Below are 16,136 nucleotides of genomic sequence, written 5' to 3' on the forward strand. Positions count from 1 at the left end.
GAGGTCAGAGGATGGAAGATGCTACGCTGCTGGCTTTGATGACAGAGGAAGGGGCCCTGAGCCAAGGAGTGCAGGTGGCCTCTAGAAGCTGGAAAAGCCCAGGAAACGATTCTCCTCTAGAGCCTCCAGAAAGGACTGGCCAGGCTGACACCTTAATTTCAGCCCATTTCAGACTTCTGACCTCCAGAACTCTAAGATAATGAGCTTGTGTTCTTTTAAGCCATTAAGCTTGTGGTCATTTGTACAGCACCGACAAGAAACTAGTATAGTTGAATACCTTATAAATGACAGCTTTCCCTGTTTGCTCACATTCAGCCCTCAAAAACCAGTAAAGGCTACCGAAAGGCGCTTTCCTCTTGAGCAACAGGAAATGCCCTTGTTTCTAGCCTTTCCTTGCATTCGTCTCCAGGCTCCAGATTCTGTGTGCTCATCTCCAGCCTGCTCCGTGACAACTAGGCTGTCCCACGACGTGCAGTTGACATGCAAGGTGAGGAGCATTGCCAGCACTCAAGCAGAGGCGGTGGATGAGTGTGAGGGCACACGCAGCAGAGCCAGGGGTCCCCTGTCATCCGTGCAGGCTAACGGGTCGAGCTTGCCCAGGAGCCCTGTGGAGCTTGGCTGTGCTCGGCCCCAGCAGTGACGGCTGACAGCCACAGAGGTGAGTGTCCGCTGTCAAGATTCTTTGTGCAACACACTCCCTCCTCCCACACCCTCCTGTCTGCTCAAGGATGGACTCTGTATGTGCACACAGGCTCTTTTAAAAAGCCCATCAAACTCGTCTTAGAAACACGACCCTGCCAATCCCCTTCCGATTACAGAGCGCCAAAGAGACACACTGACTTGAGCCCCCAACTATATGCTCTCATCCTTGAATGGGATTTTTACTAAGAAGTGAGAGCTGCTTTATTTTTTAATAAGGTGCTCAAGGATATTTGGAAAGACTTTTCCAAGAAGCCATACTGCCACGCCAAACAGAACTCTGAACCGTGAGCCAGGGCCTGGGTTCCCTTTTCTCCTACAGCCAACAGTTCCTTCCTCGAAATGTGCTTCCTTGGGCTCTGACCACGATGTCTGTCGTTCTTTCCACCTAATCATGAAAGCATGGGTCTTTCTTCCTTACAAACACCGTCCATAACTCTCCTGCTCCATGGAATTCCCCAAGTTAAAACCATCCTGCACAGCTTTCTCTAGATGCCCCCAGAAAGCCCTAGCGGTTACTCCACAGTCTCAAACAGCCCCTCCTAGGAGACGTACTCGTTTCCAATGTTGTTACAGACACACACGTCCTGCACACTAAAGTCCGTTTCCTTTTTATTCTCCTGTAATGCCGAACCCAGTGCTATACACATAATGACCGTGACAAACAGCTGGGTACAGACATGAGCAAAAACAACACCGCTGCTCCTACCCAGACAGGAGAGTGGACTGTGCGTCTTACCGAACGGAGCTTTTTGCACTAGGACTGGGTGATCCGGCCAATACACGGAGCAGACCGAGGCCAGGGGTATCGACAGCCACCACAGGGCGCACGCTGAGGTAAGGCTTCCAACGTCCGGGACAACACAGTTACCGGAACACCTGCCGCCTCTCCCTCTGGCCTCCCTCCAGAGCGCTCTCCTCGGGACGGGACGGGCAGAGTGAGTGTCTAGCAAAGAAAACCTGGCTCCATCACCCCCTCCAGCTTAAGGGCTGTCTCCAAACTCCCGCAACCGCGGTCACCACCTCCCTGCTCGGGCTGGGCCTGGCGGCCCGGTCTCCACGCTCAGGTCCTGGCGAGGCCCTCCCCGCTGCCCAGGCGTCGCTCCTGGCCCCCTCGGCTGTAACTCCGTCCCTCTGCCAACCCCGAGGGGACGCCCCCGCACAGGGACCCGTAGCTGAGGCGCCTGCGAGGTCTGAGGGTTGCTCTGAGGACGTGCGAAGACCCGAAGGGGAGGAGCTCTACGTGTGGGTGTGCGCGCGCGCGCACGTGTATGTGCGTGTGCGTGCGTGCGCGCGCGGCACTAAGAGCCCGCGTGCAGCCGGCGCGAGGCCGAGGCCGACGCGGCCCCAGGCGCCCAGTCTAAGGAGCCCCCCCCTTTATCTGAAGGAGCTGGAAGCCATGGAGAGCGTTCGGGCTGGGCGATGACACAAAAAGCTTTCCCTTTTTAAAAGGCCCTCAGGCTCAGGTGTGGAAGCCGAAGGGCCCACAAGAAGGCTTTTCTGGTTGTCTAGACAGGAAGTCAAGACCCGGAAGCAGAGGCGCGTGGGCGGGGGTTGTCTCTGGGAACCCGGGCTCCCGCAGATGGCGGATGGTGGGACGAGTCACCGATGTGGCAGGGAAAACAACTAGAAATAAGCCCAACTGTGAAGGGGCTGCGGCGCCCAGGTGGCGATTCCACACGAACGAGGCGAGGAGTCGGAACTCAACGCATCTCCCGCTCCCTCCACGGCTGCTTTATCTGTATCACACTAACCAGTAGCTGAAACCCCATAGCGGCACGCCTTTCCATCAAAGCAGTGTGGTACTGGCGTAAGGACAGACATGCAGATAGATGGATGGAACAGAATTAAGAGCCAAGACCACTCAGTGGGAAAAGAACAGTCTCTTCAACCAATGACGCTGGGACAGCTGGGTAACCACGTGCAAAAGAATGAAATGGGGGGGGGGAATCCCTACCTCACACATAAACAAAAATTATAAACAAAAATTAACTCAAAACAGATCAATGACCAGTCATATTCACGACCTAAATTTAAGAGCTAAAACCATAAAACTCTTAAGAGAATACAGAGGTAAATCTTCATGACCTTGGATTTGACAGTCGGTTCTTAGATATAACGCCAGAACCACAAGCAACAAAAGAAAAAACATAAATTGGACTTAATACAAATTTAAAACTTTTGTGCATCAAAGACACACACACACACACACACACAAAAAGACACTTTTTATTAAGAAAGTGAAAAGACAATCCATGGAATGGGAGAAAATATCTGTGACTTTTGTAATAAGGGTCTAGTACCCAGAATGTACAGGCAATATCAGAGATACTGGAGGAATTCCAGGTCCTGCTCCAGACCACGGCAATAAAGCAAACATCACAATGAAGCAGTCACGTGAAGCATTTGGTTTCCTAGGGCATATAAAAGTCATGTTTACACTATACTGTAGTCTATTAAGTGTGCAATAGCATTACGTCTAAAACAATGTACACACCTTAATTAAAAATACTTTATTGCTAAAAAATGCCAACCATCATCTGACAGCACAGGGTTGTCACAAACCTTCAATTTATAAAAACAACAGTATCTGCAAAGTACAACAAAGTGAAGTGCAATAAAACAAGGTATGCCTGCGTTAAGAACTCCAACAACAGAAAGACAAACACCCATTTAAAAAACTGGCAAAGGGGGCTTTCCTGGTGGCGCAGTGGTTAAGAATCCGCCTGCCAATGCAGGGTACACAGGTTTGAGCCCTGGTGCGGGAAGATCCCACATGCCGTGGAGCAACTAAGCCTGTGTGCCACAACTACTGAGCCTGCGCTCTAGAGCCGGCGGGCCACAACTACTGAAGCCCGCGCGCCTAGAGCCCATGCTCCGCAACAAGAGAAGCCACTGCAATGAGAAGCCCATGCACTGCAACGAAGTGTAGCCCCCACTTGCCACAACTAGAGAAAGCCCGTGCGCAGCACCAAAGACCCAGTGCATCCGGGGAAAAAAAAACCTGGCAAAGAACTTGAACAGACGTTTCTCTGAAGATATACAAATGGCCAATAAGCACATGAAAAGATGCTCAAGATCTTTAGCCATTAGGCAAAATGCAAATGAAAACCACGATGGCATAACACTTCACACCCACTAGGGTGGCTATAATTTTAAAAAAAAGAGAAAAAGGAAAACAAGTGTTAGGGAGGATGTGGAGAAGTTGGAAACACGAGTGCACACAGCACTCACCGAAAGCAAACTGCTTGAGGGCAGGGGCCCTGCTGTGTCCCGTGCTGAATCCCCAGCACCTGCGATGGCGCTCAGCACATAGTACGACCTCAGAACGTACCTGCTGGATGACTATGAGTGAGTGAATCTACTGAAGGGAAGCCTGCAACGTGAAAGAGAATGACCATTCAACTGGCCAGTCGGGGCGACGGACTTTCTGTCCTAGAACCACAGCCCAGTTTGTCCATAACCTCGCGGAGAAGGCCCCAGCGCAGATTGACACTGCTGTGACTTACTTGAAGCCTCAATTGGCCATACTTTGGCACTATGCCAAGGTTGAGCTGGTCCCTCCAACCCCTGCTGAGATCCCTACAGCTATTCAGAGCTTGAAAAAAATTGTCAGTGGTGCTCAAACCGGTAGCTTCAAACAGCTCACAGTTAAGGAAGCTCTGCTGAATGGTTTGGTGGCCACTGAGGTGTGGACGTGGTTTCATGCCGGAGAGATCACAGGCATGTGTGGCATCATTGGCTATGATGTTTGAAGACCAATCTTTCACATGTGATTATATTTGCTTTATTATTTCGGTGTTCTTGGACCATGTATGAGCAGACTGTTTTTTGAATAAAATAAGGCAATGTGTCAAAAAAAAAAAAAAGGAAGGAAGGAAGGAGGGAGGGAATGAAGTCAGGGAGGGAGGGAGGAAAGAAAGAAAGGAAGGAAGGAAGGAAGGGAGGGAGGGAGGGAGGGAGGGAGGGAGAAGGAGAAAGGCCAGATGAAGGGAGGAAGATGACTCTGGGAGAGAGAATGTTCCCTCCCACTACAGAGCCCATCCTCTCCCTCTGACCACACCGTACTGCTTCCGGTGCGATCCGGAGCAAACCAGAACAGTCCAGAGAGGTTTGCTCTGTGATGCAGGGCTCAGAGTGGATCAAGTGAAATGGGAAAGTACAGACTTCGCACTACTTTCTTTTTTAAACCATGTGTGTTCTGACCCCCGCACCCCGCCGCCGCCGTAAAGACAGATGTCTAAAAAGAAAGACGAAGACGAGAAGCAGACAAGGTGGCTGTCTCCCTGGGGCCTCTCTGGGTCCACTCCTGTGGGGACTGGCGTGGCCTCCTCTGTGTTTCCGGTGGGGTCTTTAGAACGTAGGCGGGTCCTGGACCAAGTGGTAAGCAGGGCCTCCTTCCCACCTCACCACCAAAGCCCCTTCTCACCTGTTTCTTTCCCCTATTTTACCCATTTCCTTCTCTTTTGCCAATTTATGTCTTTTCTCTTAAATTAAATCTTAAATTTGATATTTCATATTAAGAAGAGCGATAGTTAACAAAGTTAAGTTCAGTGCGTTCACATTAGAGTTATTTTGGAAGCTACTGCTAGGGTCTAAGGCAGCTGTGTCCAGTAGAACTTTCTGTGAAGTGGGAAATGCTCCCTATCTACTGTCCAGCAGGGAAGCCATTGGCCACGTGTGGCCACTGGGCACTTGAAATGTGGCTAGTGTGACCAAGGAACTGAATTTCTCAATCTAATGTATTTTTCATTAACTTAGACAGCCACGTGTGGCTAAAGGCTAACTAACCTCTTGGATAGCACAGGTCCAGCACTTCAGAGCCACCAGGTACCCACTGCGCAAAACCAGCTTTAGGTTGGAGCTAACGCCCCTTTAGAGCCATGCTCAAGTTCATGTTTAAAAAACACTTATGATAAAGGAAAACGCACAGTCTTCCAACTAACAAAGATTTTCTTCCTCCCACCCTTGGAGAGTTAAATTTCTAGGCCGGTTCTCTCACTCCCCCAGGTGGAGAAGACGAAGATGACACTGTCGCCGGCGTCTGGGAAGCAGCCCTTCCCAGCATCAGCTGTTCTCAAACCTGAGGGAGAAGCACGGCCCGGGGAGTCTCCGCTCCACATGACAGACTGACAGCAAGACGCAAGGCTGTTACCAAAATGCTGGGCCAAACCAGATGGCATCACTCCCTGACCTGGGCAGGTGCCCAACATTCAAGGAAACACTGAAGACTTTCTCGAGTTGCGATCTGTCAGAGGAATTTTCCCTGTGACTTAGGAAAATGTCCCCATGACATGCTGGTGCAGACTGACTCTCCCAGCTCCCCACACGCAGGTGGAAACCTCGCCACCACTGTGGGGCAGGGCTCAAGGCTTGCATTCGCTCGGAGCTGCTTCCACGAACTGGAACACTTTACATGATTTCACGTAAGTCGCTTGAAGGACTCTTTCTAGAATTACACATCATGTAACGGAGCTTTTATTTAAGAGGGACAGGGAGGCTGACTGATCTTATCTGCCAGCTTACCTGCTACACACACGCCACATCCAACACGCACTCAGGAACTCCACAATTTAATGGCGATCCTGTGTTTGCTTAGATGCTTTCAGACATCTGAGTTCCACACTCAAAGCTCCAGGTGCCTCTTTACAAGAATGTGCTCCATCTTGTCCCATCTATTCAGCGGCTGCACGTGTGACTGACTGCGGGGGCGGGCAAGTTACTCCCAAGTCTCCTGAATGTCCAAGCTCAACAGATGTGACACTTCACAAGTAACAGAAAACAGTGCTTCACGAGTAAGGACAATAGCATACTCTTCATCTTACCAGTGCTTGCACAGGACGAGAGACGCTCAAAACAAACCTTTCTCTCTCTCTCACAGGGAAATAAAAGTTGTCCAAGGCACTATACATAATAAATAGTTGGTGCAGCAAATGACTGCTATTCAAACTGAAAATATGGAAAAAATACGCTCCAAGATGGTGAGAAAAACCTGCCTTTAAATTTTAGAAAAAATGAACTTGAGTTGGAGCTAAAAAGATGAAAGGATTCAGATAAGCAAGAAAGAGGATGGGAAAAAGTATTCTACAACAGTTCTCAAAGTGGGGTCCCTTAGGCCCCTTCTGGGATCTACTATTTTTATGATAACACCAAGACACGCTTTGCCTTTATAACCTTTGTTATGTTGATTTTTCACAGGCTACCAGAGATGTGGTATCAGAACAGACTGAATGCAGGCGCAGACTTGAGAGGCCAGCTGTCTTTTATTAAGCCAGACATTAAAGAGATTTGCAAAAATATAGAGCAATGCCATTTTTTCCGTGAACTTTTGTGAATAGTTTTCTCATAAAAAGACTCTAGGGCTTCCCTGGTGGCGCAGTGGTTGAGAGTCCGCCTGCCAATGCAGGGGACGCGGGTTCTTGCCCCGGTCCGGGAGGATCCCACATGCCGCGGAGCGGCTGGGCCCGTGAGCCATGGCCGCTGGGCCTGTGCGTCCGGAGCCTGTGCTCCGCGACGGGAGAGGCCGCAGCAGTGAGCGCGTACCGAAAAAAAAAAAAAAGACTCTATTTATGTTAACATGTAATGGGTGTGTTATTAGATGAATTAATGCATATTTAAAATTTTTCAATTTTAGTTTCTAATATGAAAAACACCTGAAAGCTACAGCCCACCTAGATCAGAGCTCTTTGGGACCCTCATGAATTTTGATGTCCCTTTTGTTTCAGCAGCACTGCTCTTCTCACGAACACGTGCCAGGCATGATTTGCAAGCAAATGCACATGCTCTGTGGAGGGATCTTTCTAGAGCAGTGGTTGCAACACGGGGCCATTTTGCCCTTCAGGAGACACTGGGCAACGTCGAGAGGCACTTTTGGTTGTCACCACTGGAGGGGACGGGGAGCTACTGGCATCCAGTGGGGCTGACCAAGGATGCTGGGGAACATGCACAGGACCACAGGGCGGCCCCACAGGGAACACCTGGCCATGGTGCTGAGGGTGGGCTGCCGCTCAAGGGCAGCGGTGTCACCCGTGGGAGACACTCAGGGCCTACCAAGCGTCCAGCTTGTAGCGCAGGGCAGGAGTGGGCGCCAAAGAGGGGGCGGCTCAGGGAAGCCTCACTCCCCCGAGGACAGTGAGCTCACGGCACCTCCGGACCCCAAGTCCTTCCAGTCAGCAGCGGACTGTCCTCTCTGCAGAGCCATCCTTCCTGAACACCGTGGCTCTAAGCAAATATGATGCGGACTGATTGGAAGAATGGCAATTAAAAGCAGGGAACTCCCATTTCCTATAAAATAATTACGTAAGAATTTCAAAAAAGTTTTTTTTTTTTTTTGGCTGCGTGGCATGTGGGATTAGTTCCCCGACCAAGGATCGAACCTGTACCCCCCACAGTGGAAGTGCAGAGTGAACCACTGGACCGCCAGGGAAGTCCCACCACAAAAGTTCTTAAAGTACTATTCCTTTGAGTCCTCTCTGTGTTTCACTGGAGTCCAGTTCAGGGTTGTACTGGAAAAAGTCGGGAAGAGAACGATGGAAAAAGCGGCATGGGAGGCCCCCAGTGAGAGCCTGAGCTCAGAATTCAGCCTCCAGACAGAGGCTCTTGGTGTTTGGGGACAGGAGTCGGGGACTCTCTTCTCGGGAGGGGACAGTCACGGCCGCCTCCCCAGAAAACCCACACAGCAACACAACCACTTCCTCGTCCTCCTCCAACTCACTCAGCTTAAGACGCCTGCTACAGAGTCACATGACTGGAGAGTCAAAAAATGTTTCATGGAAAGGTGTCTTTCATAAAAACGTTATTCCCATTAACATGTAACGGGTGTTACTGTTATTACTAGATGAATTAGTAAATATTTCTAAAATTTCAGTTTAAATTTCTAAGACACAACTCCACCACCAACACCGATGAGACCCCAGCAAGACTTGGCTCCCTGTCTCCGGAACCCTGGGGGCAAGGGGCCAGGGGAATGTAAACGGATAGGTCATAAAGAGAAAGCAAAGTTATCACTAAAGGTGGAAGGGGTCAAAATAAGCTAACAAGTTGGAGAGAGGATTGTTCAGCTTTCCTTTCAGCAACAGATATTACATAAGAGTTGCTGTAGAGACTTTCAAACAAAACTGAGCTGAAGCAGGATAAGTAAGATACACAACTGGAGAACAACACACAACGACCTTTAATGTGCTTACAACGAATCACTTTACAAAAAGCGCGAACACTTTTTAAAACGTAACTTCGGACACAGTACACAAATTAAAATAACGGTATCAAAACCCACGGCTGCATGGTCTGATCCCCTAAAATGGACTTTAGGACTCTCTGAGCAATTTACTAGGATTCTAAGTGTGCATCCAATGAGCCTAGCTATGTTTCTACAGACTTGAGTGTTGTACGGAGAACAGCTGCTCAAAGATGAGTTCCCTCTGTCCATCTCCACAGTTTTCCAAGGTCAAGTTACCTGTGAGCCCATTTGCATCCTCACTCCTTAAAAGTGTCTTATGAAATAAACCAGCAGGATGTACTGGGCGGAAACAGATTCCCAGGACACGTATGGATAAGCAAATCAAACATTAGACATTCTATTGGAAAGAGAAAAAAAGCAAAGAAAGATGTTCCAATACACATCGTTCAAGGAATAGGAGTTTCTACCAAAAGACAAAAGTTGCGCAGCAGCAGTTACGACTCTTAATGGTATTCTGTTACATGGGAAGACATATCCTGCCAGATATCTTGCAGGGAAAACTTTCAAGAGAGGTCACGCCTAATCTATCCCATAAACTTAAAAATGGCCAAACCTGAAACTCACCAAGTCGTTTTAGGGAAGAGGAAACAGGGCCACAGAAGTTAGGTGCCATCGTTTATGGCCATCAGGAGTCAGCATTTTATTCACTAAGCCCCTGGCTGAAGCACTCTATCCTTTACTGCAGGACTTCTTGCTAAAAACCCATGCCATCAAATGTCCCCCTGTTCTAACCACAAAGTGGTCTGCAATGTTAGCCACCTGCTCCTTTGTTTTCCTTGAGGCCAGATTACCACCGGCCAGGACTTCTGTGTAAGGACCTTCCCCACATTTGAAGGGGTGTATTATTTAAGTCAACCGCAGGCCAAGTTCTTTAACGTTTTCTCTGTTGGGATTACTTCTCTGCCCCGGATGAGCACCTACTCTGCACCTTTCGGGCTGGGCAGCCCTGGATGTGCTAACTGTCCTAACAGAGGGGTGTCCACAGGGTAACCTGAACCAACGCTGACTGTGAAGGTGACGCGACATCAGAAAGGTTTGAAAAGCAGCGTGGGAACTGCAGACGTATGTGAACGGTTCAGGTTAAAATATTCGAGTTCAGAGTAGTATCAGCAGACAGGAGAGGAAGCGAGTGTGTGTAATGGTCTAATTCACCTGCGTGAGTCCATCACACTTGGTAAGGGGGTGGGACTAGAAATGAAGAACAGAGAGGAACACTGAAGTGAGAGAGACAATGGAAAAGCAATGGTCAACTCCAAGTTCAAAGGAACGGAAGTGCCTCAATTTGTGCGCCTGCGAAATATACTCAGTGATCTGCCAACTGTCATGTTAATATGTTGCCTCTGGGATCCTTAGGAGGAAGTAGTGAAGGGCCCAACATTTCAGTATTTTTCAGTGGTAATTTCAAGCTCTGTAGCTCCAGCTCTTAGACAGTAGCGCTAGAAAAGATACAAAAAGACAAGTGGGGCATCACACTCAAGACACTGCAGGCCACACCTCAAGAATCTTAAGCAACTGACCATCTAAGAACCCAATCCACCTTAAACACACATTTTACTTATCATTGGCTTTGGTATCTTTGAGTTACTGAGAGGTTTTCTTCAGATTCAAACTTAACATTTTCCCATCCTTACAGCCAGGTTCTTTCCACTAAAACAGGAATAAATGAAACATACACGCTGATTTGTGTGTGTGTGACACGAACAGTGAGAGACAGGTATGTGAGCAAGAAAGGTTCGGGGGAGCACTAGGAAGTCTAAGCAGTTTTAATGCAAGATCAATAAACCAAAAAAGGGAAAAGGAAAGGCATACACCCTTGCGCAGCAACTAAATTTCATTTAAATCAATTTAGTCAAAAGAGTGACAGGGAAGTAATCAAGTCAAATGCAAGAATGCCACAGTAAAGCTTGACTGCCTGCTATAAAGAAAGGGCAGGGAAAGACTGGCACAAAAATATTGATAATTAAGGAACCTTTCGGATTTCTGTTTTTTGCTTTGGGGAGGGCAACAGATTTGCTGGAATAAACCACCTCCTGAAGAGGAGGGAGGCTTAGAATGTACCAAATGATAAGGAAAAGATAACCTGGGGCTTAAAAAAAAAAAAAGAAAAAAAGGCTACTGCAGATAATGGTCTTATCTGCCAGACAGAACTGAACTCTACTCTAATTTGGCTTATAGGAAAGGGTCTGACACTTGTAAATTACTGTCATCTGTGATAAGAGGAAGGACTTCAACAATCCAGCTCTGGAGAACTATGACACCAAATTAAGCAGCTTCTCTGCTACCAGTGATTCAAAAGGGCCTATTAGCTCTGCCTGGGTCCATGCAGCTCCTAGACCCGTAGCCCAAGGTCCTCCAGTTCAACAACTAGTCACAAGGAAGAAAAGGCAAAGCCAAGTGCTGGCTCTGCAAATGCTATCAAAGCCCAATCCCACCAGGTAGACACAATCCTCATGGAGCATCCCAGCTGTTTCCTCAATGAGCCCAAAGGCAAGAAGCAAAAGTGGTCAGAATTGGCCACTACAAAGGAAAAAATGTGAAAGATGATAGAAGATTGCACAAAAATAGCAAAACTAGATAAGCCAAAATATACCAACATTGTTGGGGAAAGAGGCTAAGGGGAACAGACATCAACAGAGAAAAGCACAGGGCACGAGCAGCAGAGACTGCATCCAGGAAAGCAAGGGTGACAGGAGAAAGAGGCTGAGCTGCTGAGAGACAGATCCGGCCCCTTGTAAAGGAAGTGGGAGGATGGGAAAACTAATAGGAACTTGAACAACTCCAGTATGAGAGAGCCCCTGAAACCAGTCTCCACAGGAGGGCTGCTAGATTTGAGATTTGGGGGGTGGGGGATGAACTTACAAATACTAGCAGCACAGATACGCACAACTTTCATTAAAACATTTATATTTCCCCAAAGGCGAATAATACAAACCCAAATAACTAAAATGGAGGATTATGAAAGACACTAGAAAAAAATCTCATACAGGGAAACATTTTAGAAGACCCTAGGTTTTCTCACCCTCATTTTTTCTACCCTAAGTTAAAAGGTGTTCATGAAAAAATGTAAAGTGAATATTTAAGAATAGTTACCTCTGATTCTATTATGTCTTGTCCTTCTTTTGAACTTTTTCCACTTTTCCCTGCTTTTGGCGATTCCTGGGAAACATAAAGCAGAATCAATTAAGCTTCTCAATTTTTAGACTGCTAAACATCAGATAAACCAAAATGCAGTTTTACAAATAGTTATACAATTTAACAATGACTTTTGATAGTTTTAATCAATACCATCAAGAAATTCTACATCGTATGGTTTAGAGATACAATATTGTGAGGCGACACCCACCCACCCAAATTCAGATTCTCCTTGTTTTCTTCGTCTGCATTATGTGGCACTGACAACTTTAAGCAGAAACAGGTAAACCCACATTTATACAGCGCTCTCAGCATCTTGAAAGATCCACACCACATCCCTTTTTTTCCTTCCCACCCTAAACCCTGCGAGCGAGGATTTCTGGGGTGATTCTGAAACGCTACAGAGCTCCACCTGAAGCAAAAACATACCCCCCCCCCCGCAAATGCAAACGCAGCACACTCACATGCATCGCCGCCGCCGCCACCCAGGATAATAATAGTATTTCAGAGCCCCAGAGCGTCCCTCCGGAAGGCAGACGATTCTTCCTAAGCCTTAAGCGGAGTCCGTTCGCTGCCCATCTCCCCGGCCGGGGGTCCCTGATAGGCGCCTGCACCCTCACCCCTGGAGCCCCTGCCCAGGCGTCTGCGAGGCTGGGTCAACCACCTGCGCGGCCCCACCTGCCCCCTCACGCCCACCGCGCGCGCTGCCCCGAGGCGGGCACCCACGCCGCCCCCCACCTTGGCCGCCACCAGGGCCATCAGGACCCCCGTCCCGGCCTGGGCTCCGCGGCCCCGGCGCGACCCGCCGCCCCCGGCCCCCACCCCGGGAGGGGGCAGAGAGCGCCCCCGCTCTCGCAGCACCCCTGAGCCCCGCCGGGCCCCGCTCCCGGGCAGTTCCCCGCCGCCCTCCGCGCGGTTCCTTGCCCTCCCCGCCCGGCCAGTCCAGCGGCGCGGTACCTGACTCACTTTCTCCTTCTTGTTTTTATTCGGCATGGCTGGTGCGGACCACCGCCGCCGCTCCCGCCACCTGCCCCCCGCAGCAGCAGCTCCCCCGCCCCGGCCGTCGCGCCTCCCCGGCCGCCGCCGCCGCCGCCGCCCGGGGACTGAATCGTTCGCTCGCTCACGGTTCTCCTTTCCCAGGCTCGCGGCGGCGGCGGCGGCGGCGGCGGCGGCGGCGGCGGCGGCGGCGGCGGCGGCGGCGGCGGCGGCGGCGGCGGCGGCGGCGGCGGCGGCGGCGGCGGCGGCGGCGTCTCTCCGCCCCTCCCCCGGCCCAGCCCGGCCCGGCCCGGCCCTCCTCTCCCCCTCCCCCTTCGCTCCCCAGCCCTCTGCCGCGCCCCGCCCCTAGTCCGCGGTCCCGCCCCTGCACCTCCTGCACCGCCCGCACCGCCCCCGCGCCGGCCCCGCCCCACCGCCCTCCAGACACCCCGCCATTGGCCGAGGCACCCTCACGTGCCCTAACGCTCTCCTGTATCCCCGCCCCTGCGCGGCCTCGATGTCCCCCGCCGCGCTCCGGCTGGAGTCGGTCTCAGGTGGAGCGGCGGGGGCGGTGGCGGCTGGGTGAGCCGAGCCGAGTTGGGGGAGGGAACCTGGAGCTGCAAACTGAGGCGACAGACCGGGGACCGCTGTGGAGGTTCGGGACGGAGAGAGCAGGGGGCAAGTGAGGCGTGGAACAGGCACGTTTGAAACGGATGGCTACAACTTCTGCAGCCGGCGGGGTGCGAACGCCGACCTCTGGCCTCGTACCCTCGCCGCCGCGGCGCTTGCCGAGCTCGAAAGTGCCCGGTAGCGGCTGAAGAGGCCAGTCAGCCACGCGAGCGGCGATTTCACGGGCTCCCGCTAGGCCCTACCTACTGAGGCTGCCCCGCCTACTCCTCCGTCGGCCCCGCCCCCGATGTCCAGCCCGCCCTCCGAGGCCCGCCTCCTCCTTGTTGGCCCCGCCCCGCAGATCAGGCTCCAGCTTCGCCAATGGGATTTTATTTTCTTCTTTATTTTGGTTTGATCATAAACCATGTGAGGAAACCTCTGCATCATGACCAGGAGTCACGTGATTTCCTTCGCCTCGCTCATAGCTCTGGGGAGATGAGTTTTCCAAGGAAAGAAGGCTAACTGTTGGATACACTACTTCCACAGTCTGTCTAGTGCAGAAATACATTAGGTGTTAAGGCTCCCAACAGTGAGCGGATTTCACATGCGGGAAGCATTGGTGTCTCACCTGTGATGATTAGGTGCTGAGTCTTACTGGGCACTTAGAAACCACTGTGTTCTCTTAGGCCCCAGTTTTCACTCCTGAAAGGCGCCAGGCAAAGCAGTTTGATTATTCTGTGTGGCTCTGCCATGGGAAAGCTAAAAGAAGAAAAAAAAGATCTAAAGTGAGTAGTGTCGTGTGAGGTCCTGAAAGTGAGTTGTGCCTGCAGGTGTCTGAATGTGTGCTTTTAGAAGAATATCCTCAGGTAAACTGCACAGGCTCAAACAGCTGTTTGTGCAGAAGAAACGGTTTTTGATTAGTCTTTTAAGTGGGTTAATAGTTTCTCCAAAACAAATAGTGAAAAATAGTGGGGGGCGGGGGGGTAGAGCAATGCCTCTAGTAGTTAATAACATTTCTTTTTTTTTTTTTTGCGGTACGCGGGCCCCTCACTGCTGTGGCCTCTCCCGTTGCGGAGCACAGGCTCCGGACGCGCAGGCCCAGCGGCCATGGCTCACGGGCCCAGCCGCTCCGCGGCATGTGGGATCTTCCCGGACCGGGGCACGAACCCGCGTCCCCTGCATCGGCAGGCGGACTCTCAACCACTGCGCCACCAGGGAAGTCCAACCTTTCATTTTTAAAATAAAATATATGCTGACAATTTAATAAACCCAGTATAAGTCTGTATCAAAAAGGGTAATTCTGAAACTATTAGTTTATGACCATGGAGCTCTAAGGGGGCTCAGGGGCTTCCCTGAGACAAGTTTATGCCACCAGTATCCATTCATTCAACAAACATTTGTTGGATGCCCACTGTGTGCAAAGCCCAGTGCAAGGGATTCTGTGGGGAGACAAGGCACGACCCTTGTCCTCAAGCACTCCACGTCCTTGGGGTGGAAACAAGAAAGTCAGCAATCGCGAGGCGTGACGTGCGACATGACAAGTCTACAAGGTCTGGAGTGAGAGTGGTCTGGCTCATAAGCGTGAAAGAACACAGGAGTATTCTGTTATGGCCGGAGTTGAGAGTGAAGGAGCGAAGACTTCCGATTAAGACTCGTACTCCTTGGCGAGAAATTGGACTTTGTTTTCGCCTCTGGTTCGGGGTCACTGGAGGCAACTAAGCTGGGGAGTGACTTGCGCATTGTGCTTTAGAAGACACTGTGGCAGGAATGTTGGGGGAGGGGAACAACCAGGATCTAATTATGGTCCAGATGCCTGCCAGCGAGGCATCTCTGTGGCAATAACAGGAGGAAGGATCAGAAATACACTGGAGGCCGACTTGCTCAGGTGGGAGAGCCAGAATCAAGGATAAAAGGCTGATGCTCGAGTTTGTAGTTTGGGCAACATCGTGACGAGGAAGGGCCACGAGTGGAAAGCAGGCTTTTGAGGGAATGTGATTTCAGTTTGGGGACATGTTGAGTTTGAGTTGCATCTGCAACATGCCAGCAGGGGTGTCTTAGTTGGCAAATGGAGATGCAGATCTGACACTCAGAGTGTCCGTGCATGTCAGGGTACGTATTTATCAGGTCGGTTTGAGTTTGAGGGAAAGTATAGGACAAGATACCAGAAAAGCTGCCTAGTTACCACCCGATGACCTTGACGCCGTAGCTACCAGAGAAATTGGAATCAACACCATCACCTGGCACATGTGTTCCTTAATGGCCACTGAACTGGTTTTCGTTTGTCCACATTAGAGAGGGCCATCCCATAGCCAGTGTTAGCCAATAGTTAGTTATAGCATGTTCACGGGGGCTCCTGGGTACCGTGCAGTGTCCTGGCTGCTGTGGCGTTTACAGGAACGCTAAAGGCAGATGCAGCTCCTGCTCTCAAAAGAAGGGGTTCGAAGTAGGCCGTCAAAGGGCCGTAGAGATGCTGTGCACACGT

General features: G+C 50.6%; 1 protein-coding gene, 1 long non-coding RNA gene and 1 pseudogene across 10 annotated transcripts in view; 2 read left to right on the plus strand and 1 right to left on the minus strand.

Annotated features, from left to right (window-relative positions):
* Positions 1-7,692, plus strand: part of LOC109552952 (uncharacterized) — a 32,467-nt gene extending 24,775 nt beyond the window's left edge. The window contains exons 3-6 of one of the 4 annotated variants that reach the window (XR_012329828.1): positions 410-658; positions 1,338-1,536; positions 5,710-6,680; positions 6,898-7,692. This is a non-coding gene — a long non-coding RNA (uncharacterized lncRNA). Of the gene's footprint in view, positions 1-409; positions 659-1,337; positions 1,537-5,709 lie in introns of all 4 variants that reach the window. The other 3 variants (XR_012329827.1, XR_012329825.1, XR_012329826.1) reach the window with 3 other exon arrangements.
* The window catches only part of PPP2R5C (protein phosphatase 2 regulatory subunit B'gamma), a 131,796-nt gene extending 118,503 nt beyond the window's left edge, over positions 1-13,293 (minus strand). For 4 of the 6 annotated variants that reach the window (XM_033850607.2, XM_033850608.2, XM_073800036.1 and 1 more), the window contains exons 1-2: positions 13,028-13,293; positions 12,029-12,094 (exon numbers count right to left, since the gene is read on the minus strand). In XM_033850607.2, coding sequence (XP_033706498.2) covers positions 12,029-12,094; positions 13,028-13,063 — 102 coding nt within the window. In that variant the 5' untranslated portion in view covers positions 13,064-13,293. Of the gene's footprint in view, positions 1-12,028; positions 12,095-12,534; positions 12,623-13,027 lie in introns of all 6 variants that reach the window. The other 2 variants (XM_073800037.1, XM_033850604.2) reach the window with 2 other exon arrangements.
* On the plus strand, positions 2,289-4,568 carry LOC101327294 (ATP synthase F(0) complex subunit g, mitochondrial pseudogene; annotated as a pseudogene).
* Positions 13,294-16,136: the final 2,843 nt, after the last annotated feature.

Source organism: Tursiops truncatus, chromosome 2 (assembly GCF_011762595.2).
Source record: "Tursiops truncatus isolate mTurTru1 chromosome 2, mTurTru1.mat.Y, whole genome shotgun sequence".
In the NCBI taxonomy this organism is placed as follows: domain Eukaryota; kingdom Metazoa; phylum Chordata; class Mammalia; order Artiodactyla; family Delphinidae; genus Tursiops; species Tursiops truncatus.